General features: G+C 40.4%; 2 protein-coding genes across 2 annotated transcripts in view; one reads left to right on the top strand and one right to left on the bottom strand.

The window, feature by feature from the left end:
- The window catches only part of dlg1 (discs large 1), a gene marked incomplete in the record, with an annotated part of 879898 nt that overhangs the window by 781608 nt on the left and 71329 nt on the right, over window positions 1-26961 (bottom strand).
- Window positions 14187-24999, top strand: LOC123752750 (tetraspanin-3). Its single transcript, XM_045734774.2, has 5 exons — window positions 14187-14648; window positions 20143-20334; window positions 23007-23180; window positions 23634-23873; window positions 24272-24999. Exons 1-5 carry the CDS (start codon window positions 14598-14600, stop codon window positions 24326-24328), a joined length of 714 nt encoding a protein of 237 aa, XP_045590730.2. The 5' UTR covers window positions 14187-14597; the 3' UTR covers window positions 24329-24999.

Genomic DNA, 26961 nt, shown 5'->3' with positions numbered 1-26961 from the left:
CACAGAACAAACCGTTCGTTCATAACAGAGAACGAAGCTATGATACTTGAACGTTGCAAAGTGTCCAGAATAGTGTGAATAACGTCCAGAATTCCCCGTAGATATAGTTCACACAAGGCTAATGACCTGTCCTGTCGTTAGTGCTACAAAATCACCCAAAAACAGTTTCCTGAAGGTAAAGTAAACCTCGGAGAGGTTGTTATAATTCAAGTTCAAGTTCAAATATGTTTATTGAGATAAGCAATAAATACATCTCAAAGGGATAGAGTAGCTTAGGCTATTTCTACCCCCCTTGTTATAATTCACTGGGGTTCATTAACTCATGGAGTGTGTCGAGGCGTGAGCCATGACCTCTGACCTCTGACCTCTCTGGAAGGAAGGGAAGGATGCTGTTTAGTGCAGCCAATCGCCTCGTTTCATTCACGGGAGACATCTCCCGTCACGCAGGGTGCAGTCGCACCTCCACAGATCTCCAGTATCATCTATTGATACTGGTAATGGCTCAAAAGGGCCACCACTTATGGGCTATTCATTCCCGTGCCACCTTTTGGGTGGCTTAATCTTCTCTCTCTCTCTCTCGTTTCATTCACTACCTGACCTCAGTCCGGGGTCATCTTAGCTCTCTCTGGCCACTCCTTCCTTGTTAGTTTCCTTTGCCTTGCTGCTAATGCGGGTTGTCTTCTGGGGTAATGTCTCGGTCTTGATAATATATAAATATATAAATATACATATTTATTTATTTATTTACATTTTTCCACACATGCATGTACTGACGCGTATACTTCCACCCACCGACCCACATACATACATACATACATACACACATACACAGATAGACACAGACAGGCTATTTAACACAAGGGGCACACGCACTAGGGGACACAGGTGGAAACTGAGTACCCAAATGAGCCACAGAGATATTAGAAAGAACTTTTTTTAGTGTCAGAGTGGTTGACAAATGGAATGCATTAGGGGGTGATGTGGTGGAGGCTGACTCCATACACAGTTTCAACCGTAGATATGATAAGAGCCCAGTAGGCTCAGGAACCTGTACACCTGTTGATTGACGGTTGAGAGGCGGGACCAAAGAGCCAGAGCTCAACCCCCGCAAGCACAACTAGGTGAGTACATACACATACACACGAGAGCGCGCGCGCGCGTGTGAACAAATTCAACAATCAGAAATCTATTAAATTTCTTCAGAAATGTAGTATTATAAGAAACTTTTTAAACAGTTTATGAGCTCCGAGGTCCTACCAGTTTGTTTATCACAATAATAACCTCGGGTTGTGATGTTTGTAATGTATGCAAACAATGCCGCTATGGTTGAGGATGTACAGGTTTCGTCAGTGGGGTGATAATTCCAGGTCTTGGCACCTTACGACGTGATTTTGAGTTGAACAAGTATATGACAGGTTCCTCCTCTAGTCTTGGGCTGGACGGTAGAGCGACGGTCTCGCTTCCTGCAGGTCGGCGTTCAATCCCCGATCGTCCACAAGTGGTTGGGCACCATTCCTTTCCCCCGTCCCATCCCAAATTCTTATACTGACTCTTTCCAAGTGCTATATAGTCGTAATGGTTTGGTACAGTGTTCGTGTAGAGAAAGGCTAATCCACGACGCTGGCCGCTCGACCGTGAAACCCGTGCGTGCATGTAGGCGCGTGCAGGTGCGTGCGCGCTTCCTGGATTCCAGACCCTAGCAAGATTCAGACCCGCTGAACGAATGGAATTTCTAAATCATCACGGCAAGTTGTTCCCGCGGTAAATGCCGGACCAGGCGGTTTGTAATGTATATATGTATCCATTATATGTATCCCTATGTATCCTGCAGCTCCAAGCAACAGTCTTCTGAATGAAGCAATCACAAGTCGCCCCTCTGGCTCAAGGTTGTATAGCACTCTCTGACCTCTCTACACGTATACAAGCTATGTATACTCTCTCCATGTATACTAGACCTCTCTCCATGTATACCAGCTTCCCCCTTACGTATACATACAGTGAAAAATGAAGAGTGAAAACTGAACACAAATTTGTATCACTTACGGGCTATTCATGCCCGTGCCACCTCTTGGGCAGGTTATCTTGGATATCTTGAGATGATTTCGGGGCTTTAGTGTCCCCGCGGCCCGGTCCTCGACCAGGCCTCCACCCCCAGGAAGCAGCCCGTGACAGCTGACTAACACCCAGGTACCTATTTTACTGCTAGGTAACAGGGGGCATCAGGGTGAAAGAAACTCTGCCCATTGTTTCTCTCCGGCGCCTGGGATCGAACCCGGGACCCTCCTATCCCTCTTCACAAGATATCATCCCTCCCTCCTATCCCGCTTCCCAAGACATCTTCCCTCTCTCCTATCCCTCTTCCCAAGATATCTTCCCTCTCTCCTATCCCTCTTCCTAAGATATCTTCCCTCTCTCCTATCCCTCTTCACAAGATATCATCCCTCCTATCCCTCTCTCCTATCCCTCTTCCCAAGATATCATCCCTCTCTCCTATCCCTCTTCACAAGATATCTTCCTCCCTCCTATCCCTCTTCTCCAAGATATCATCCCTCCCTCCTATCCCTCTTCACAAGATATCTTCCTCCTATCCCTCTTCCCAAGATATCTCCCCTCCCCCCTATCCACCAACTGCCTATCCCTCGCCCTCTATCCACCCGGATCTACTTGCTGATTCACTACCACACTGTAAGGGGGGGGTGGGGGGAGCCCCATCCCCCCTCTAGCCCCACTCCCGACACATGACTTCAATGTCGACGCGTTTGCTATCCTGCCGCTTGGACTAAGGGTGGAGCGGACGGCTCTAAACGTAGCAAAAACACCCTTAAGCACACGGAGATGACTCGGTTCCCTTCGAACGATCATTAAGGTATTCTTATGGTAGGTTCTAGTACGTCCAGCCACTTGGGCTTGGACGGTAGAGCGACGGTCTCCCTTCATGCAGGTCGGCGTTCAATCCCCGACCGTCCCAAGTGGTAGCACTCACACTAAACTCTCTCTCCACACACACACTCGTTCATACGAGCATCCATTGCAAGTTGAATCTATATATTCGGTTGAATTATGTATAAGTATTAAATGTGATATCTGCACCTTAGGTCACTAGCAAGATTAAAGATAATTACTTGAGTTACTCAAACGCCTGGTATCACACTAGGAAGTTTCTGGTAGCGTTAAGACTTACGTAATACCTTAGTAGGAAATTTTTCTCAGTATTGAACATTTTAAAGTTAATACTAAAGAACAGTTATAAAATAAATATATAAAACAGTATAAAAGAACAGTCCTCATAGCTATTTATTACTAGATAAATATATTATTGTGTTTTTTATAACTGTCAAACCACGGAGGAAGAATTGAAACAGGAATTTCTTAAAGTAATTTCTGTTATTTATGCTCCCCACAAATTGAATGAAAGGAAGAGCTTCCCAGTTTATTCCTGGAATCCAATCTTGCGTCATTGCTTCAAACAAAACAAAATAATAATATTTATTAGGCTCTCTTAAGGCAGCGTTCTGTCCGGCGGGAGTTGCGTCACATCCCGTCAAAGGTGGAGTTTCCGTTCGTAATCTGTCCTGTCTACGACAGGTGACACATTCGTGGCCGTGCTTGGGTCCGTCGTGTGTCAGGTGACACATATAGTGTCACACATCGGTCTGTATCATGTGTCCACGACACAAACTGGTGTAAAATCCTGGTTTGTGCCTCGGAGAGGCTACGGGATCCAGTAAGTTCAGTAGAACTTCGGTTTCAACTCTTTTTTTTTTTTAACCCTGTCGTAGCTCAGTCGATTAAGGCAGTGTCTGGGATGCTCCCGGACGCAGGTTCGAATCCTCGTCACGGCCCTTGTGGATTTGTTCATTTGTTTACACTGTAGCCCAGACACATGGACACATAGCCTAAGCCCCGAGGGGAAATAGATCAACGCAACAGCGCTCTCAGAGATGTATGAAAATCTTTCGACTAAAGCTTGCACACAGGCCTAAAATACAGCCTGAGTGCTGTATTTTAAGCCTACCTAGGCCTAAAATAAACTAGACCTACCACAGAGATTTACTGCCACACTTTCGTAGATCAACTTGTCCTCTCGAATGTTGAAAATAAAATCATCCCCAACGGATAAAATATGATGACTTATGAACCATAGCAGCTCACAAACATTCACGTTTTCTATGTGCGAGTCGCTCGATTGGTTCTGGGGGCTAAATTCACGAAGCCGTTACGCAAGCACTTACGAACCTGTATATCATTTCTCAATCTTTGGCGGCTTTGTTTACAATTATTAAACAGTAATGAGCTCCGAAGCACCAGGAGGCTGTTTATAACAATAACAACAGTTGATTGGCAAGTTTTCATGCTTGTAAACTGTTTAATAAATGTAACCAAAGCCGTCAAAGATTGAGGAAAGATGTATAGGTTCGTAAGTGCTTGCTTAACTGCTTCGTGAATCTGGGTCCAGGTTCGTAAGTGCTTGCGTAACTGCTTCGTGAATCTGGCCCCAGGTTCGTAAGTGCTTGCGTAACTGCTTCGTGAATCTGGCCCCAGGTTCGTAAGTGCTTGCGTAACTGCTTCGTGAACCTGGCCCCAGGTTCGGAAGTGCTTGCGTAACTGCTTCGTGAATCTGGCCCCAGGTTCGTAAGTGCTTGCGTAACTGCTTCGTGAACCTGGCCCCAGGTTCGGAAGTGCTTGCGTAACTGCTTCGTGAATCTGGCCCCAGGTTCGTAAGTGCTTGCGTAACTGCTTCGTGAATCTGACCCCAGGTTCGGAAGTGCTTGCGTAACTGCTTCGTGAACCTGGCCCCAGGTTCGTAAGTACTTGCGTAACTGCTTCGTGAACCTGGCCCCAGGTTCGGAAGTGCTTGCGTAACTGCTTCGTGAATCTGGCCCCAGGTTCGGAAGTGCTTGCGTAACTGCTTCGTGAATCTGGCCCCAGGTTCGTAAGTGCTTGCGTAACTGCTTCGTGAACCTGGCCCCAGGTTCGTAAGTGCTTGCGTAACTGCTTCGTGAACCTGGCCCCAGGTTCGTAAGTGCTTGCGTAACTGCTTCGTGAATCTGGCCCGTGGTGTTTTAGCACGCCATTATATGACCGTTGTAACAAACAAGGAAGAACACACAAAAGTACCAAAATAACATTAGAAAAAGAAATGCAGACTATTATCCATGATCATGTAAATGTAATGTAAAATACGATTATAAAATGATTATATGATTATAAAAATGATTATATGATTATAAAATGAAATGATTATATTATAAAATATGATTATAAAATAATGTACTATATAGATCTGTGTACTATAGATGTGTACTATAGATCTGTACTATCTGATGGGAACAGAGAAAAGAGAGAGAGGCTAAACTACTCTATCATTTTGGGATGCATTTGATCTCAATAATCCTATTGAACTTGATCCTCCACTCTCTCTCTCTCTCTCTCTCTCTTCTTCGTTCTCTCTCTCTCCTCTCTAATTGTCAAGAGAAACATGAAAAGCGATGAGTCACAATAACGTGGCTGACGTATGAGCCAATCGACTTGAGAATGGTCCAGGACGGACCGAAACGTCGTCGTCGTCCCTTGACCTTCTAGTGTGTGGTCTGGTCAAGAAACATGAAACCATCAACAAATCAACTCTCAACACCGATCATACGATTCAAGCTGCAATTGTCTAGTCCTTAGTTGGCTAAGTGCCGAGATGTCTCCCTGGCAACCATTCCCCAGTAAATATAGCCGCCAGCTTCCCGGAAGGAGGAGGATTAAGTCCACAAGGGCCGTGACGAGGATTCGAACCTGCGTCCGGGAGCATCCCAGACGCTGCTTTAATCGACCGAGCTACGACAGGGTCAAAAGAGTTGAAACCGAAGTTCTACTGAACTTACTGGATGTTAGCCCGTGTGAATAGCACTGGTCAAACTCTAGCCACCTGGGATAGGATTCGTCAATCATTTACCTATCCACTGGCGAAACCTGTACATCTTTTCTCGATCATGGCGGGTTTGTTTACGTTTATAAAACAGTTTACGAGCTCGGAAGCGCTACGAGGTTCTCTACGACCTCGTAGCGCTTCCCAGCTCGTAAACTAACCTCATTTAATTTAAATTAATTACAAATTAATTAAATTAACCTCGTGAATTAATCTCAAGCTGTAAACACCAGGCTTGAGAATAATGGGGGACAGTGAGATAGCATCACTAATGGCTCAAAAAACAGGTTCTATCGTTTAAAGCCCCATTTGACTACTAGCCAAGAGGGTAGCTTTTATCTTGGACTATCACGGGTAAAGTGTGTGTGTGTGTTGGGTGTCACCTGGGACGCTGGTTCGAGCCCCCTTCTCATAGATACAGCACGTTAGTGTGATCTCGCCAACTCAAGTTCAAGTATGTTTATTGAGATAAGAAAAAATACATCTCAAAGGAATAGAGTAGCTACCCCTCCAGGCTCTCGTCAACCCATTTTCTTTGTAAGATAATACTTTTGTAACTTACTAAGTTAGTTACAAAAGGACTTGTATGTAGCTGCCTCGCTTTGAATGTTAGACATAATATTGCTAAGTTCGTGTGCCGGATGCTTTGGAAATGTTGCATGTTGGAGTTTCAATGAATTGCTTGCATGTTCAATGCCAATTTCAGACTGATATTATAGGAACATGAGGCCTAAGAACCTAACCTCCAGATCTGTAAATAGGTAGCCTATTTACCTATTAAATAGGCTGTAAATAGGTAGCCTATTTACCTATTAAATAGGCTGTAAATAGGTAGCCTATTTACACTGGTCCGCTCCCACGATTCGAATATACTGCTTCGTCAAAGCCTATTGTTGACCAGACCACACACTAGAAGGTGAAGGGACGACGACGACGTTTCGGTCCGTCCTGGACCATTCTCAAGTCGTCCTGTATGCATACACTAACCAGAAGAATAGTAGTGATTCACAGTATTAAGAATGGTGATACAGTAGGTGCCAGACTTAACATAGTGACCTAGGAGCTTTTAACTAACCCATGTGGTCTAACCCACGAGTTAACTAAGAAAATAAATAACATCTGTGAGGAATGCAATTGTTTAGGCTATTGACTAACTATTGACTACTGACAATTATTTAAGCTAAATTTAAATTTTAAATTAGGCTATGGATCCTCTGGTACAAGTTCCTAAAAGTTCACATAAATAATCCTACACTGGATATGTAAATAATTGTAATAAATAATTAGTATTTTGATGACAAACATTAAAATAACTTTGTCATAATTAGAATTAACCCCATAATTATACTATGTGTGGCTTAGGCTATATTCGATACTTGCGCCGCACTATAGAAGTGAATATGTTTCTAGACTATTCCAGATGTTTGCTTAATGGTAACTTACTGAAGCTAAATACAACAGATAAGCTCAAATAAACGGTGAAGCAGTTACGCAAACACTTACGAACCTGTACATCTTTTCTCAATCTTTGGCGGCACAATTATTAAACGGTTAATGAGCTCCGAAGCACCAGGAGGCTGTTTATAACAATAACAACAGTTGATTGGCAAGTTTTCATGCTTGTAAACTGTTTAATAAATGTAACCAAAGCCGTCAAAGATTGAGAAAAGATGTACACGTTCGTAAGTACTTGTGTAACTGCTTCGTGAATCTGCAGGAAATTCTCCACAACATTTTAAGTAACTTACGCTTGTTTGAAAGAATTCTCAATCACCTGCCAGAGAATTTCATTGGCAGGGTGAGCAACAATCTCTGAAATTGCTGCCACGAAAAGAACGCGGTAGAACGAATGAGGATTTACACAACATAAGAATAAATGTACCTTTGAAACAAATCGATTTTGTATGCATAAGATACGATTTAAAATTGTTTAAAACATTGTCACTCCTTAGGTTACGTAACGAGCTTACAGGCTTCATTTGTTTTCGGAAGGTCCAGCCGCTTGGGCTGGACGGTAGAGCGACGGTTTCGCTTCGTGCAGGTCGGCGTTCAATCCCCAACCGTCCCAAAGTGGTTGGCCACCATTCCTTTCCCTCTGCCTGATCCCTGCCAAGTCGTAATGGCTTGGCGTCCCCCCGCCCCCTGACAGTTACCTTCCCTTGTTTTTGGAGACAAAAATTGTATAGTTACAGAGTAGGTAAAGTGTAGTGACTCATTAGAATGTGAAAAAGACTAGAATTTGTAGAAATGAATGCAACTTCACTGTATGTTAGATAAACCCCGCCAGGTAAGTCCACTACGGGCTCACCATAGCCCGTGCTACTTGCCCCGCTCCTGTGCCAGGTAAGTCCACTACGGGCTCACCATAGCCCGTGCTACTTGCCCCGCTCCTGTGCCAGGTAAGTCCACTACGGGCTCACCATAGCCCGGGCTACTTGCCCCGCTCCTGTGCCAGGTAAGTCCACTACGGACTCACCATAGCCCGTGCTACTTGGAACAAAATGTTCCCAGTAGCTGAATCTATAACAACAACAGCTGGAACCCTTGTTGAATTCACAATCTTATTCCCAAACACGTCACTGTTTGACGTCACTGACCATGCACTGTTGACTCACTAGTTTTCCTCACATGATTGTGAGCTGAATACATAATTCACCCAATGCTCAGAGCAAACACTTGCATTCTCACGACTCCGTTCATTGACGCTTATGACACATTAAGATACCATTTTGAGAGATAACTCATATAGTGATATAGTTTGCATATAGTAAACTTCATATAGTTTACTCTCATAGTGTTCATATGAGAGTAGTTAGGTAGTTTGGCTTAGCGAGAAGCGTTTCATCTTTAACCCGTTCTCTCGATCACCCAAAACTACATTGATTTTGCCAACTCAAAATCGTCAGAACCCAGAGCCGATAATTATTAGGCCAGAGAAGCGATTTTAATTTCCGTAAATCACTGTCAAAATTCCGTACACGACGCAATTTTGACGGTGAAGTTGATAGCTTAAAAAATGTAGCGTGTCCACGTTAGCCTATGGCAGCATGGGGCCCATAGAATCGTGGGCCCCCCCCCCCCTGGACAAATGCCCAGGGGCCCCATACATAAAGACAGGATTGGAACTGTTTACATAAAATACACATACAAATTTACATGAAAATAAATCCTGTGATAGGCATACGAAACCGTTTCTGGGATAACGGTAGGATTCTTCTCTCTATATTGTATATATTATTTAATAAAAATGTCATATATACTTCAATGTTCAAGGGAAATAGAACATTACATATAGTTTATATACTTATCAGTAAACCAATTTTTCAAACACAGCGGATGAGTCTTAACCCTCAAATGTTATACTTGATCCTGACTTGCAAGAACTTTAATATATTCAATATTTGACGTCTTATTACAACCAAAAATCCGTTAGCGAGCAGTAATAAGCAACATACAAGTACTGTTCAAGATTATGAGCTACTGGTAAGAGAAGGGTGTAATAGTCTAGCCTACTCTATCCCCTAGTGATGTATTTGTCGTAATTTCTGCGGCCTTTGAGGAAATTGTGAATAACAGCCTAATCTATTTCTATTGCATAATGTTTATTATATATTTCTGAAACCTTTCTGGCATGAAGCTAGTGATAACATAATTTACTTCATCCTTTTGAGATGAATTTTGTTGTTAGTAAATTTAATGGAACTAATTGTTTATATAAAATTACCTTTATCCCCTAATGTCACTTTACGTAAGGTGGTTTATTAAACTGCTTTAGTTGTTGTGTTAACCTAATATAATTCACTCCATGAGAAAAAAAATATTATTATTTGTAACGTTATTTACATATTTTCTCCAGATTTCAATATCATAAACGTCATTTCCTGTGATAGCACAAAATCAATAATGGAATCAAAAGCATTATTTTCCTTTCTGACTGTTTTCACATAAAAAATTCCTTAAAATACATCTCGGCCAATAATACTTCCTCATACTGTATACCCTAAGAATATTGTCAAACTGCTGACTAAATCCCGTAAAAAAATAATAATTAGCCTCGTCTACTCTATTGGAACTTTTAACTTTAGGAATAAATGACAATTATTGCTTCAGTTTGTGTAAAATAACAGACACAGGGTTGCTGGGATTGGATTTTAGCCTCCTGCAGTTGCTTCTATGTCTGTGTTCTTGTGTGTATTATGTTCTTGTGTTGTTCTTATGGGTGGAAAACCCAGTGGTTCAGCAACAGCTGGAGTCCCAGTTGGTGCGGCGAACGCTGACTCAGTAACACATGACCGGTGACTGCTTTTTTCCCAGCGACACAGTTCAAGCCCTCTCCTACCCACACCCCCAAAGCCCCCCACTACACCCCTCCTACACGTGATAAGCGTTATCTAAGTCATCAAATCTTGCCTGTGGTGGTGCAACCTAGTGCCCTGCTCACATAGCCTCAATCAATCATTATTTTAGCACTGAACCCTAATATATTAACGAGGTCCTTGTGTTGCAAGCTAAACCAACTTAGGTATTGTTGACAAATTAGTGGTTTCGCGTGACCCAGAGCTGAAAACGAAGCAGGAAATACAGAAAGATATAAAATGCACAAAGCACAGTTTAACGAGTAAACGATAAAACGAACGTGCGTTAATTAATGGACAAACTGTTAATGTTATATACGTATTTTGTAGGTAAATTGGCAATGAAAAACAGTCTTGATTCATTTTGATAGTTTAAACTTGTTATTTTGACAATTAATGTTCTTCTTGAGTACACACACACACACACACACACACACACACACACACACACACACACACACACACACACACACACACACACACACACACACAATATTGGGGCCTCCCGGCTGAGTGGATAGGGCTTGGGGGGGGGGGTCATAGTCCTAATAGCCTGGGTTCGATTCCCGGCGGAAACCAAAGGGGCAAAGTTTCTTTCACTCTGATGCCGCTGTTCACCTAGCAGTACATAGGTATCTGGGAGTTAGACGGTTGCTTCCTAGGGATATATATATATGTGTGTGTGAGAGTTAGAGAGAAATATATGTAGTAGATATAAGAAAAAAAACCAGATTGGTTAGAAAGGCGGGGTCCAAGAGCTAACAGCTCGATTCTGCAGACACACATAGTACATACAAATAGTCATATACATACACATATGTGTATGACTGTGTATACTAGTTTCTCAATGTCTATACACACTTGTGAACAGCATTATACATACATATTAACCTAACCTTCACAACTACTCGTATAGAATAATTTATCGGGCAACACAGTAATAGATGTGTGATGGAGTGTTTCAAGCGTCGGTTATACATACGCAAACTACAAACTGCCCGAAACGCTTTGCGTAATAGTGGCTTTAGGCATTGCATATGTACTAGCTCTATCTATAAATCCATCAACTTTTTGTATCTCACTTTGCATGTATGTACTATACATGAACACGATGGTATCTGAGTCAATACCAAAAGGTTATATATATACCATTTAACTGTTAGAGAATCCGCTTCGACCTAGAATTTGAGTCATCATGGGATCAGCCTCGACCAGCCTGTGTTGATCATTCAACCTCAGTCACCCCTTCCCATTACCAGTCACCCTGCAAAGCTGGTAGCTTGACTCTATATATATAGGGTTTAAATGGTGTTAATTAGTCTTATAGCCTTGTGTGGATGATTATAGCGTTCATGTTGTATGTATGTCCGTTTGTGGTCTTGTTTAGAGTCTCTGTGGTGTGTGTGTGTGTCTGGGGGGGGGGGATACATGTACGTATCCAAATACGTACATGTGCGTTTAGTTCTGAAGGTTGGTTCATATAGAAGGTTGTTCACAAGTGTGCTCAGATCCTGAGAGATAGAACAGTCACACACTTGTATATGTGTGTGTGTGTGTGTGTGTGTGTGTGTGTGTGTACAGGAGGGTGGGAGATGGGAAACTTAGATGGGAGGGAAGGAGGGAGGACAAGATAAAGAGAAGGTGTGGGAAAAGAGAGAGAATTAGGCGGGAGAAGCCGTTCTGCCTTAGTAACGGTTCGCGGGCTTACCCAACTTATTCAAAATCGTGATTCAAATATTTCAAATTTTGAAATCCATCACGATACTCATAGGCATCAATCTAAATTCCTTGAGCAATGTGATGTCACTCTTAATTGTAAAGCTGGTGACATCATGGATTTCTAATAAAACATGTTGTGTCAGTGTATTGTGACGTCAGCGTCCGTCCAGAAGTCGCTCTCTGATTGGCTAGTGGTCCTGACGTCATCAGCGCTTGTGAGGGCGGGCTTGCCCTTGACTGGCTGGCGATACTGACGTCATAGATTTTATTTTCCTATCCACAAATTATTTTATTCCTAATTATTTCCCATTCCGAACCTCGTGGATTTTAAATACAAATACGCCAATGCTTAAACAAATATATATATCCTGTATATACATATAAAAATATAGAGGAATTTGATCATAAGTTTATTTTTTCAAATTTTAAGAAAAAACATGATTCAACGGAAGATTAGGTTAGTGACGTCATAGTCAAGCTTCCTTTGTCCTATTGGTCGGCGGAGATGCTTGGGGGTCTATTCGTGACGTCATTATCTTGCTTTTTATCCTATGCTCATCCACCAAAATACATCCACTACAGCCTTACAAAAACATGCAAGTTCACGCGCAAGAACAAACAAACAAACAAACAAACAAACTGAACTAACATTAGGATTTCACAAACAATATATGAAATTAATTTTTTCCACATATACTTATTTTTTTCCCCCTTAAAGTTCTAGGGACGTAATTAGCGACCTTGTACAAAGTAATATTCACTAATTAACTGTAATTAATTACACATAAAGTATACTAATTTGTAATATGTATGCAAACTCTTTTAACATATCCCTTCCAAATTGGTTTTAAATAGGCTACAGATTATTAGTATTATTATCATTTTACTAAGTAAATTAACACAAACCCAAGAGCTAGAACTCAACCCCACAAGCTCACCAATATGAGGACACACTAAGCTCTAATGGCTTCCAAAATACCCCAGATTTTAGACCCCTTTTAATAGATTATCTACATTATACAACTAATAGATCCTGAATCCCATAAATTAATCAGTAAAACAAAAGACTGATTCCTTCAACGACTAGATTACTTAGAAGACATTGAAGCGTTGTAAACAAAGGCTAATATATCATTGAAGTTTAGACAATTAACTATGATTTTTTTCCTTTACTAGTAATTGCATCAGTAAATTCATAGTCATAAAAAACAGGACAATAAATCATCTATAGATGTAATTGATAAATTGCTTGATAAGCAAAAATCAACGTAGGATTGACTGGTATACATAAAAACAGGACAATAAATCATCTATAGATGTAATTGATAAATTGATAGATAAGCAAAAATCAACGTAGGAAGAACTGGTATACAGCGCTTCCGAGAAATACATGAACAGGTATACCATTGAGAGAGTATGCTGGGGCTCGTATGATCATTAGATATGGGGGGCGTAACCGTTGGGCAAGGTATGGTATGCGTGTGTTTACTATTTGTGTCTGCAGAATCGAGCTATTAGCTCTTGGACCCCGCCTTTCTAACCAATTCATTTTTTTCCTGTGTTTACTAAGTATATTTCTCGCGCGCGCACACACACACAGGAAGCAGGTGTGTAGTGTGTATAGTGTGTGTGTCGTGTGTGTGTGTGTGTGTGTGTGTGTGTACTCACCTAATTGTGCTTGCGGGGGTTGAGCTTTGGCTCTTTGGTCCCGCCTCTCAACCGTCAATCAACTGGTGTACAGATTCCTGAGCCTACTGGGCTCTATCGTATCGTATCACACACACACACTGTGTGTGTGTGTGTGTGTGTGTGTGTGTGTGTGTGTGTGTGTGTGTGTGTGTGTGTGTGTGTGTGAGTGAGTCAGCTTCCAATACCCACACACACACACCCGCTTGCTATCCACAACCTCCTACTCGCTATCCTCCACCTATCGTCCAAGGTCCAAACCTATACCACACCTATTGTTCAATCCTCTCGGCGCTCACATCACCAATAACATCCACTAATCTTGCTATGCACATTGCCAAACTACATAACCACATTATCCTTACCCTATCAAGTGATATCCAAAGCAACTGGGCAATGAATTATGGAATATTTTAAGGTGAACGAAAGAATGCATGCCACAGGTGGTAACTCACCGTCACGAGACCATGTGGGTTCACAGTATATATATATTCTGAGGCAAGCCTCCCCACCCTCTTACTTCCATAGTCGTGTCTGCTCTGCACTAGTCCCTTCTGCAACCTTCAGGAGAAACCGGTTACTAAACTTGAAACACAAAGACGCCTCAACTCCTTTCAAGATATCGCAACGGATCGATAGGAGTGAACAGTTTGATGTGGTGTGACTTTAGGTGGTTCTAGGACACTAGAATCAATACCTCAAGATACGATTGTTAATGGTATTGTAGATATATGTGGATACATATTTAGGGGAAAGAAATTGGGGTTTGATAGGTTATCTTGCGCGTGTGGCAACATCTCGGCCCAGGGCCGGCCCCCAGCGCCTCAGTGCGCGTCGGACTGCATTGCTGAGTGGACGCTTTATCCTACCGCTCCTTACATCCTTACAACAAACTCCTCCTCACCGCACATACCTTCAAGATGGGGTGCATCAGCAAAGCAGCCTTGTTCGTGCTGAACTTCCTCGTGTTCGTAAGTATGAGAGAGTGTGACGTTGGTTCGGTTCCCGCTGGTCTGAGGAACTCTATAACCCCCCGTTACCTTAAGCCTTTCACTAACGCCAAACCACACCAAGTATACACATTCCCCCTTTAAATAACACCTCAAATGCCTTTTTTTGCACATGATATTCGCCTTAAATGCCTTTTTTGCACATCATATTCGCCTCAAATGTCATAATGTTCCGTTGTTCAAAAAAAAATTGTCGAGAAACGGAAAAAAATTTAATCTTTATTTCTTCCGTTCAGAGCAACAGGTATTTGGTGTATATATTGATTACTCTGGGAGGATGCAGGTGGATTGGCCTCCCATACCACCTTGCAACTGTATAATCTATCATTGTAATACAATACTGAATATAATCTGCAAAAACCTGTCCTCACACTTAATGCACTGCGATATTTTTTTGGGACTGCCTTAATATAATTTGTGTATTTAAAGGTCAGCAATATTGATGCTTTTGTGGACTATTGACTAGTTTTTTTCCTATTACTTTACTCTCAAAATATTTCCGTAACTTGAACGAGACTAAAATTAACATTGAACATGTCAAGCTAATTCCGCTTCGTAAATGAACACGTCAGCGTCACAGGTTCCTAAATGAACACACATCAAGCGAGCCCCGGTGTTCAATAAGCCATAGACCAGCTGTCTAGACCAATGGGGTCACCCAAGAGGTCACTCAGGAAGGTCATAGGTCAAGAGCGCGAACCGCCAACACTTGAAAGTGAAACGCAATTCACTTTCAACTGCAAATTTGTCCCAGTTTGACTGGCGTCTTGTAAGACACGCGTCTTGAACTCACACACACATTTGTGTATGAATGTTTCTACCTCATTGTCAAGTTCCTCAAGTTCACGTATGAACTTGCATTCTCAAGTTCATACAGTTCTCGTATATTGATCAATATATTCCGCATATACGCAGCATATCATAGCACTGTTGCAAGTAATTGTTGCGGGCTTTTTTGAGGCACTTCCGGTGTATAATTGTCTATTGTATTATACAACCAGTATGGCGTGTCAGGTACAACGCCCAAAACTTGTTTAATAACACCTTGGTTCTCTCACTACTGTTGCTTGCTCCACCTCTCACAACGGGTTATAGGGTGTGTTGGAGGGGGGAAAGGGAGTGCAACACAGCCCCCTCTCTCACAAGTGTTGTCTAGAATGTTAATCTTACAGCCGTTGTATCGAGAGCGCTCTCTTATAGCTGTCTAGAGCGCTCTTTTACAGCTGTTTTGAGCGCTCTCTTACAGCTGTTGAGCCGAGAGCGCTCTCTTACAGCTGTTTTGAGCTCTCTTACAGTTGTTGAGCCGAGAGCGCTCTCTTACACCTGTTTTGAGCGCTCTCTTACAGCTGTTGAGCCGAGAGCGGCGCTCTCTTCCAGCTGTTGAGCCGAGAGCGCTCTCTTACAGCTGTTTTGAGCGTTCTCTTACAGCTGTTGAGCCGAGAGCGGCGCTCTTACACCTGTTTTGAGCGCTCTCTTATACCTGTTTTGAGAGCGTTCTCTTACAGCTGTTGAGCCGAGAGCGGCGCTCTCTTACAGCTGTTGAGCATAGAGCCCAATCTCAAAACTGCTGTGCTTAGACCCAACTCTCACAGCTGTTATGGCCTGATCTCGTTTTTTTCATCAGGCGTTTTAACTAGAGCGCTCTCACAGCTGTTGCGTTCTACAGCAATATCAAAGCTGATTTTCATAGAGTGCCACCACCCAGCTGGTGAGTCACAGGTCCCTTCACACTGCGCATATAGTCGCTCTCTTTTGATATCATGTACAATCAACCACATAATGTGATAAGGAGAGAGAGTTGGTGATAACAGCTGCGATATTACAGTATCCATCTAAAGGATATAATGGAACAATTATATCATTTGTCCCTCACACAACACAATGGCATCCAGCAATTTTTTTTGCCCTTCATATAAACGTCACTTTAGTCAATTATCAGGATAATTGAGACATTATAATTCGTGTATGTTTAATTATTTTTACACTTGCAAAGATCGTTAATTAAACTAGTTGATAATCGCTGTTTTCAACAACATTTTCACTTACAATTATGAAGCCTAATCGTAGGATCCAATCTTTGTATTATCTTGAAGGTGATTTTTGCTAGTCGTAATAGCTTAGTACTATCTTATAATTCCCTTTGTTTGTCCTATTTATAAATAGCTACCTTTGTTAATGCTCTTTAATTTTTATGTGATAGTGTACAGTCTTAAAACCAAGATTTGTACAATTTGTGATAGTGTACAGTCTTAAAACCAAGATTTGTACAATTTGTGATAGTGTACAGTCTTAAAACCGATATTTGTACAATTTGTGATAGTGTACAGTCTTAAAACCGATATTTGTACAATTTGTGATAGTGTACAGTCTTAAAACCGATATTTGTACAATTTGTGATAGTGTACAGTCTTAAAACCGATATTTGTACAATTTGTGATAGTGTACAGTCTTAAAACCTATATTTTTACAATTTGTGATAGTGTAGTCTTAAAACCGATATTTGTACAATTTGTGATAGTGTACAGTCTTAAAACCAAGATTTGTACAATTCCTTAGTGTGTGATCACGATTCACGCTTCACATCTACTAACCCAACTCATTCCTAAGCCTAGTTAGACAGGCTTTAGACAGACCCCATAGTTAGACAGCTGGAATTTAAACCTTCGAGCATAACAGAAGCTTTTGTTTGTGCTACTTCCTGCTCCTCGTGTTATGCTTCCATTAGTATGGAGGAGAGAGAGACTTAACAGAGTGTAATGTTAGCTGCGTTATCTCTGGACGTATTGATCTCTGCCAAGCTCTGACGAAAATAAGAACCTTGAAAGTTGCTTTGTTCCTTCCCTTAGTTATGACATCACACTCATGTCCTGTTTAGTTTATTTATTATGCATCTCTCATATCCATGGGTGGGTTGTGGAACCCATACCCAGCTGTGGGTTGTTGTGGACCCCATACTCAGTTGTGGGTTGTGGAACCCATACCCATCTGTGGGTTGTTGTGGACCCCATACTCAGTTGTGGGTTGTGGATCCCATACCAAGCTGTGGGTTGTTGTGGATCCCATACTCAGTTGTGGGTTGTGGATCCCATACCAAGCTGTGGGTTGTTGTGGATCCCATACTCAGCTGTGGGTTGTTGTGGATCCCATACTCAGTTGTGGGTTGTAGTGGACCCCATACTCGGCTGTGGGTTGTAAGGGACCCCATACTCGGCTGTGGGTTGCTGTGGACCCCATACTCGGCTGTGGGTTGCTGTGGACCCCATACTCTGCTGTGGGTTGTAGTGGACCCCATACCCATCTGTGGGTTGTTGTGGATCCCATACCCGGCTGTGGGTTCTAGTGGACCCCATACGCAGCTGTGAGTTCTAGTGGACCCCATACCCAACTGTGGGTTGTAGTGGACCTCATACCCAACTGTGGGTTGTAGTGGACCCCCATACCCAACTGTGGGTTGTAGTGGACCCCCATACCCAACTGTGGGTTGTAGTGGACCCCCATACCCAACTGTGGGTTGTAGTGGACCCCCATACCCAACTGTGGGTTGTAGTGGACCCCCATACCCAACTGTGGGTTGTAGTGGACCCCCATACCCAACTGTGGGTTGTAGTGGACCCCCATACCCAACTGTGGGTTGTAGTGGACCCTATACCCAACTGTGGGTTGTAGTGGACCCCATACCTATCCTGTGGATGATAGTGGAAGAAAGGATACAGAGGTAGATAATGGACTCGGGAACTGAACCCCCAAAAATTCATTTACCTAAGCAAATTAAGTCTTCATCAGCTAGTTAGTTACGCAGTTCAATGTATTTCGACGATGGATTAAAAAAAAAGCGAACACAAGCGAAGTCTTTAAGCTAAGTAACTTACATCTGCGGTAAGTTACATTCATTGGTATGCTTATCAGGCATATCAACAGCCATCAAATGCGGACAGGAGAAGTTACTTACCCACATTTGCTAAACTGGAGATATGGCTAAACATTTCTTAAATATAAATTTGAATTAAATATTTATACATTTCTTGAACATTTGTTTCGTCTTGACTAAACACCTTTCATATTCAAGCAGCACAAGTAACGTATAGAGTTAGTTTAGTTCATTTATTATGCACCCCATACCCATCTTGTGGGGGGTAGTGGAAAGGGTTACAGAGGTACATAATGGGCTCAGGGACTGAACCCCACAATTCATTTAGCTAAGTTACAATCTTGATGAGCTAGTTACAAAATTCAATATAAGTCGTCACATCAACAATGGGTTTGAGATCGACCTCAAGTATAGAAATATACTTACGTATAGAACGTATAGAAATAGTCGTTCCTGCATATTAAAAACGGTATAAGCACTTGCACAAGCGCGCGCTCATACGCACAAAGAACCCGCATAGTAACAGTAGTGAAATGTCTCTCCGAATAACACAGATGTTTTCCGTTATACGTCTTGGAATGGACGGAAGAGGGACAGTCTCGCTTCATGCGGGTCGGCGTTCAATCCCCGACCGTCCAAGTAGTTGAATACCATTCCTTCCCCCCATCCCATCCCTAATCCTAATCCTGACCCCTTCCCAGTGTTATATAGTCGAATTGACTTGCCGCTTTCCCTTGATAATTCCCTCCCCCTCAATTCTAAGTCATATGTCTTCCACCATGTCATTTTCGCCTGATAATTATATTCGCATCTTAGGCATGATAAAAAAATATATCCTTAGATAGTAGTACTTAAATCTCGTGTCAGATGTGGACACTCATATTGTGTTACATGTTGGTCCACTTTAGTAAATATTTACATAATTATGGCTACTTAGAATATCTTGAAAGCATTGCCTAACATTTTTTTTTTCAGATTACCCCTAATGACTTACTGTAACATTAACAGTTCTTAAAATTATCTCATTTCAAATTTGATTTTGTGATCATGGCCCAAATTTGCAGTCTGGCTCAAACTCTTTTAAGAATTCACACTGTCTCTTGAATTCAAAATCCCTATAAGTATTCAATATTATTCTGTACCCTATTGTAGCCTATAAGAATTCACAGTCAAACTCAAAATCACTATAATTATACAATATTATTCAGTACCCTATTGTAGCCTATAAGAATTCAGTCTCAAAGCCAAAATCACTATAATTATACTATATTATTTTGTACTGTAGTTTATAAGAATTCAGTCTCAAACTCAAAAATCACTAATTATTCATTTATTATTCTGTACCCTATTGTAGCCTATAAGAATTCAGTCTCAAAATCACTATAATTATACATTATTATGTACTCTATTGTAGTTTATAAGAATTCAGTCTCAAACTCAATAATCACTAATTATTCATTTATTATTCTGTACCCTATTGTAGCCTGTAAGAATTCCGTCTCAAAATCACTATAATTAAACATTGTACTCTATTGTAGCCTATATGAATCAATGTAGAAACGTGTTCAAAACAGGTTATCCTTGCAGGCAGTGGGAGTGACTGTGGTGGTCCTTGCTTCTCTCATCATTAACAAAGACAACTCCTATAGCAATTTGCTGTTGACACAAGGCATCGTCACTGTGCCCATCATTGTGCTCATCGTCGGCCTTGCCATTGTCATACTTGGCTTCTTGGGATGCTGTGGTGCTATGAAGGAGAGTTCCTGTATGCTTAAGACGGTATGTTCCATATCGACCCAAGGTGGTTGTATTATTTACCCTAATACACAGAGAGTGTTAGGTATTACATAGAGTAAATTACACTGCTCCTACAGCTTTTCTCATTTACCCTAATAATTATCTAAGTGTAGTTATAGGATGAGAGCTACGTTCGTGGTGTCCCGTCTTCCCAGCACTCTTTGTCATATAACACTTTGAAACTACTGACGGTCTTGGCCTCCACCACCTTCTCACCTAACTTGTTCCAACCGTCTACCACTCTGTTTGTGAAAGCGAATTTTCTTACATTTCTTCGGCATCTGTGTTTAGCTAGTTTAAATCTTTGACCTTTTGTTCTTGTTCTAATGTTATGGTATTTACCTAAATGTTAATTTACCTTTAAAAGTTCCCGAAGGAAACTTTATGCAGGCCAAAAGTATTATGATGCTTCAGACTGAATAAGCTTCCCTGATAAAAATACAATAAACAGTAGTTGTAGGTATATATATTTCTTAACTTTTGTATGTTTTAAAAACCAGATCTATATATTTTAAATTCATCTTCGTGTATTTGTATTCTAAGGTTAGGTTGAAGGAATCAGTTTCATACCAAACTGGAAATCTAATAGGATTAATTTATTTTCCTTTTATGCTTGTGTATAATTTGATTTTAGTAATATAACTACAGTACTATATTTTATATCCCCAAATATATTATAGTCTTATTTGATAAGTTATTCATGAGTTTTAACTCTTTAAAACTTCATTTGGTACATTTTTACAACGAATTAATAACTTTACGCTTTCCAAAATAATTCTAGATTACTATTCATAAATATTTCACTTGAACTAAAGGTTACTGTACGTTAAAAAGCTAACCTTGCTAAGTAAAAACTTTAAATTTTAAGTTTCGTTTTAAACAGTAAGTTAAAAAGTAAATTCCAAATTCCTTGTGAAAGCATTTTTGTAATTAATAGATCTTACCATACAATACAGTATCCTTCAGCCATAATACCAATAAAGCATTATAGCATTATTTTTCTGAAAAAATACTAATTAGCTAGATGCTGGCAAATAACTTCATTGTATTTATGATCCCTTCTCTGAATTCACTCAAAATAAATGTATTTATGAGTACTATACATACGAACTTTAACTTTTACACAAAATTACGATAGAGTATAATCTGCCAATTTATATGCCATAATATGCTAATTTATATTCAAATGTGCTAATGCTATATATTTATATATCATGTTAATGACAAAGAAAAGCATACGTGTTAATACTGTATTTATGCAACCCGTTCTCGCACTTTCTTACAGTCAATATTGACTTATTAAATACGTGCATATGTGACATACTAAACATACTAGTTTACCTTGAAAAGCTTCATAGAAAACACAGACCTTACCCAACCTTCTTAGTATGTTAAGATAAGCATCTTATTGCTTCGCAATTACAATTATTACTTAACCTATACCTATAATAGGTTAAGTAATAATTGTAATTACGAAGCAATAAGATGCTTATCTTAACTTACTAAGAAGGTTAGGTAAGGTCGGTGTTTTCTATGAAGCTTTTCAAGGTAAACTAGTATGTCACATATGCACGTATTTAATAAGTCAATATTGACTATACGAAAGTGCAAGAATGGGTTGATTTATGTCGTATTTTGAAGTGAGAGTATGGATGCTTTGCATGCTTCAGCATTTCACTCTTGTCACTGTGACATTGCTTATGTTGTACTGTGTGTTAATCAACAGATTGAATTAGGAAATAACTGAAGCATTTTTAGACTGTAGTAGATAATGTGTGAAAAGATATGTTTACTTCGGACTTAAATCTGCATGGATGGATAGCTTCACAATATTCAACCTTTCAATTTAATTTTGAAAATGAAGTATGAATGATGGTTGAAAAATGGACTGAGTAGAATTTTGGTTTAATTCTAAACATTATTGGTGCTCTTAGCTGCTGCTTTAACGATTGTTAACAATTTAATTTGATTTATATTTCACATATTATTGCCGTTTCGTAACTTGGGTGTTATTAGAAGTCTGGTCTTATTTCCTTTAACAGTGTAATCTATCAATCAAAATGTAGGTAGTCACCTTTGGTCAATACTGAATGTCTTTAGTACACTGAAGTCACAAGCAGATGACATTTCTCCGAGAAAATAATGAAACCGTACAATGGTGGCCAACCGGAATCTCTTGTCAGTTCAGGGATGTTATTTTGATCCCATTGTACAGTTTCAATATTTTGTCACGTCTGTTATACTCAAATTCTATGTCAGTTGAAATGTAACCAATCACAGGCAAGTAGGCCTCTGACGTCATGCCAGACAGAGGAGCATCAGCCATTGCTCCCAGCAGCCTCAGTTCTCCTCACAGACTCAGAGTAGGTGGACCTCGGCTAGGCAGATATGTACCTTGTTGTCTCGGTCAATAAATATATACAGAAGCGACTACTGTGTCTACATTCAACCGGAACAAGGCAAACGAATACTGGTGGCAGCGGTGGGACTTTGTGAAAATTTCATAACCAACTTTAAGGTTATCTTGAGGTGATTTCGGGGCTTAGCGTCCCCTGTATATAAATATATATACCTAGGCTTAATTGAGGATGAAAAGCTCAACCGAGTAAAGCAAAGGTTATCACAGTTTCTGACATTGCTATTTTTATCAACAGTATGCATTCATTGTGGCTGTGCTGCTCATCGCTCAAATCGTCCTGGGGATCCTCCTCCTTGTGTATTCTCAAGAGGCTGAAAACGTGATCAAGAACACAATGGACGACGTTTTTAAGCGTTATGGTGGCGATGACGAAGCCCTTACTAAGTCCATTGACCAGATCGAGCACGATGTGAGTAAACATGTGTTATAAATCTAATTTTAGCAACATTGCTAAAACGTTACATAGCAAGAAATTGCACACACACATCTGCATGCACATTGCCGCATTATATATATATATTCTTTGTGTATATAATTCATACTACATACATTCACATTACACATAATGCATGTATCCTCAATTACTATACAACAATGTACTGTAATGGCTAATGAAATCTCAACAGCATGATACCTCTATACATTGTAATCTAAGATACTTATTTTGTCGACTTTCTGATGGAGAGCACTATATATATAGTACCCTCTATATAAACATTGTACTGCATTGCATGAAATATTGCAACCTATCCTTCTGAAATGATAATGTTTATATTGTAGCAACAATTTGGTCAAAAGTACTAGTAAGTACTACCATTTTAGGAGGCTGAGCTAAAATACTGACAAGTCATATTCCTTTCAGCTGGAATGCTGTGGTGTGAGCAACTACACTGACTGGAACACATTTATTAAAAATGGCGACGTGACCATTGGTTGCTGTAAGGAGCAAAAAGATGGCTGCTTCGATGGTATGGCAACCGAACCTCAAGTAGTCGCTGAACAACGGATTTATACTCAAGGTTGTTTCTACGCCATAAAGGAAGACCTCCAGGGTGCTGTCATCGCTCTCGGGGTGGTCTGCCTGATCCTTGCTGTGGTTGAGGTTAGTTTGAACATCTTCATAATTATTTGCGGGACTCTCTTTGTATTACATGAGACAAGCTTCGTTTGCCATTAATTTACGTTATGCAGGCGAGGAGTCACAATAACGTGGCTGAAGTATGGTGACCAGACCACACACTAGAAGGTGAAGGAACGACGACGTTTCGGTCCGGCCTGGACCATTCTCACAATCGACTTGAGAATGGTCCAGGACGGACCGAAACGTCGTCATCATCCCTTCACCTTCTAGTGTGTGGTCTGGTCAACAATTTACGTTATTTCAACTATGGTGATGTATATTCAGTTTGCATCTTGCATTCACATTTGTTAAGAGATGTACATTTTGAACATGACTTATTTCCATGCCTTGTGTCTTAAAACTTGTACTGTGTTTTGCAGGTCATGGCCATTTCTTGCGCCTGTGGGCTCGCCAAAAAATCAAGGCACTATGCTTAAGTTCCAGCTGTCCAATCTTGAAGAGGTCATCAGAAATAAGTTACTGAAGGACTGTAGGTTAGAGCAATACTTGTGATTCTTTTTATTTTCTTCTCCATTTACTGTATATGATGCTTCAGACTTGAGGAAATGTTTTCAACAAGAGGAATTGCTTTGTAAAAAAAAAATTCAACCAATATAAACAAAATATTTATTTTATTTTGTACAATTTCAACAATTAGTTTTGATTTGTGTGTACTAAGAAAATGGGTTAGTACCTTGTAATAGGTCATTATTTTGATGCATTTTATTAAATAGTAACTTATTTATTTGAAAAGTATTATTAAGCATATACATACAGTGTGACTATACATGATAGTCTAGCAATGACGGAATTTCCATTTTCTTATGAATACATATTTACATGTTCACCTGCATGTATATATAACTTTTTGTGTTGATTATCACTCACTCCCTTGCCATGCAAGTTTGTGGTGTACTCTTAAATCATATACTGATTGTGTAAACTATAGTTAGTTTACTGTATATATGTGCATTCCATTACAATTTTTCAGTGATCTCGTGTGATTTATCATGTTTGGTAATGTGTGTCTGTGTGTAAAAATGAATATAGAAAAATATTAGGACTTTTTTTTCATGTCACATAAGTTTATTAAAGTTTTGTAAGAAATTTTTCTTGTTTCAGTTTCGTTTCCTATAAATAGTACTTGAAATCAAATAAAAATGTATTTAAAGATAATAACTTTAAACTACTCTACTCTTGCAATCAAGAACAACTATATTATTACAAGACACCCTCCCCCCTCCCAAAAAAAAAAAAAAAATTGTTAAAATGAGTATTCCTTCAAATTTAAACAAAGATCGAGTTGATTGAATTAAGATACCCACTCCGACAAGTACATTAACACCAAAATAATAGGGGTGGTAGGAGAAGAAAATATCAAGGTGTTCAGTGAGGATCCACAAGGTCTTCTCTGAGTACTTTTTATTTTCTTCTCCGAGGCTATGGGTCCCTACGCTTGCACCAGAGGTGGTACCCCTTAACACATTATGTGCAGATAATTATAACATGAAAAATACTGTAGAAAAAAGTACAAGTTAAGTACCTATTTAAGATTAGGGTACAAATATTACTCGATATAGTACTAGTAGAAATAAAAACATATACAGAACTATGCCCATGTTATAAATGTAGATTGTGACGAAAAAATTAAATAGCTGAAATCTACCAACAAATAAGTTTCAGTCTTGTAGTGAGATCTAGTTGTACTCGCACCAACCAAAGATGCTAAGGAAACCTTGATAGGAATATGTGTAAGACATACTTAGTACAGAATACAATCTTACTATTAATTCAGCCCAAATGTGCTGTAGTTCCATTTAGCTCACAGGATTCACTTTATATTGATCTCAAATTAAAATTACTAGGCAGGAAGATTCTTGCAAAGTTTATATATTTTGAAAATCATCTGGGGCATATAATTTCCTCAAACAGTCCACATATTAATTTTTATGATGCTATTAAGAGACCTAAAAGTTAAAAGATATTTAGCGCCCTCTGATTCTTCTGCACATTTGGTGGGGCTACATAGCCATCCCGGTTTGGTGCCTTCTTTTAATAATTACTTGATACCTAGTAAGTATCAAGTAAGGCCGACACCAGAGTGCAACTCCATAGTCTCCTGAGACTGTTGGATGCCTACTACCTAGTCGAAAGTAAAGTTATTTAACAAGTCAATGTCTAAGCCTGTATAGACGTGAACTATGGGACCACTAAACTTTGCTTTGAAAAGAAAACTGAACACTTTGCTGAATCCATATCTTGAGGTTATCTTGAGATGATTTCGGGGCTTTTTAGTGTCCCCGCGGCCCGGTCCTCGACCAGGCCTCCACCCCCAGGAAGCAGCCCGTGACAGCTGACTAACTCCCGAGTACCTATTTACTGCTAGGTAACAGGGATTTGTTTGTGAAGCATCCATACAGCAAACTCAATTCTTTTTTCAGGCACTCGCTTGTCACTGGCCACTCCAACTTTTCCAGCAATATAAAATTGTATGTTCTATACTAGACCTAGGAAAAGTTAGGCTTGGGTGTCACCGTCTTTCTCAGGCGCTCCACAGAAATAATATACAAATCTTGGACCATTTTTTGATGCAGCAACAGATTTTGTTTATCTCAGCCACAGTTGCTATAGATAATATTAATTTTGTATGACGTGTTAAGTCACTGATAAAGGCCACTACAGTTCAAGCATTTGTGAAGCACCATTCCAAATTGAAGACGAGGAGTCACAATAACGTGGCTAAAGTATGTTGACCAGACCACACACTAGAAGGTGAAGGGACGACGACGTTTCGGTCCGTCCTGGACCATTCACAATCGACTTGAGAATGGTCCAGGACGGACCGAAACGTCGTCGTCCCTTCACATTCTAGTGTGTGGTCTGGTCATCACCATTCCAAATTCTAATCCCAATGCCTGCAATCTGAGATGTTAATCCCAGTGCCTGACTCCCCAGATGTTAATTCTAGTGTTTGAGGCCCCTTAGGTTAATCCCAGTGCCAGAGCCCATGGATGTTAATCCCAGTACCCGCGGCTCCAGATGCTAATCCCAATGTTCGATGCCCCGGCTG

Source organism: Procambarus clarkii, chromosome 84 (genome assembly GCF_040958095.1).
Source record: "Procambarus clarkii isolate CNS0578487 chromosome 84, FALCON_Pclarkii_2.0, whole genome shotgun sequence".
Lineage (NCBI taxonomy): Eukaryota > Metazoa > Arthropoda > Malacostraca > Decapoda > Cambaridae > Procambarus > Procambarus clarkii.
The sequence above is the reverse complement of the archived record's forward strand: the minus strand, read 5'-3'. Positions and strand labels throughout refer to the sequence as shown.

What these genes read in the sequence shown, in the direction of transcription:
- LOC123752750 (XM_045734774.2), top strand. Translation starts at nt 14,598, where the DNA reads ATGGGGTGCATCAGCAAAGCAGCCTTGTTCGTGCTGAACTTCCTCGTG. An exon ending in GTTCCTGTATGCTTAAGACG is followed by an intron (nt 20,335 to 23,006) that starts GTATGTTCCATA and finishes TTTTATCAACAG; the next exon opens with TATGCATTCATTGTGGCTGT. An exon ending in TTGACCAGATCGAGCACGAT is followed by an intron (nt 23,181 to 23,633) that starts GTGAGTAAACAT and finishes TATTCCTTTCAG; the next exon opens with CTGGAATGCTGTGGTGTGAG.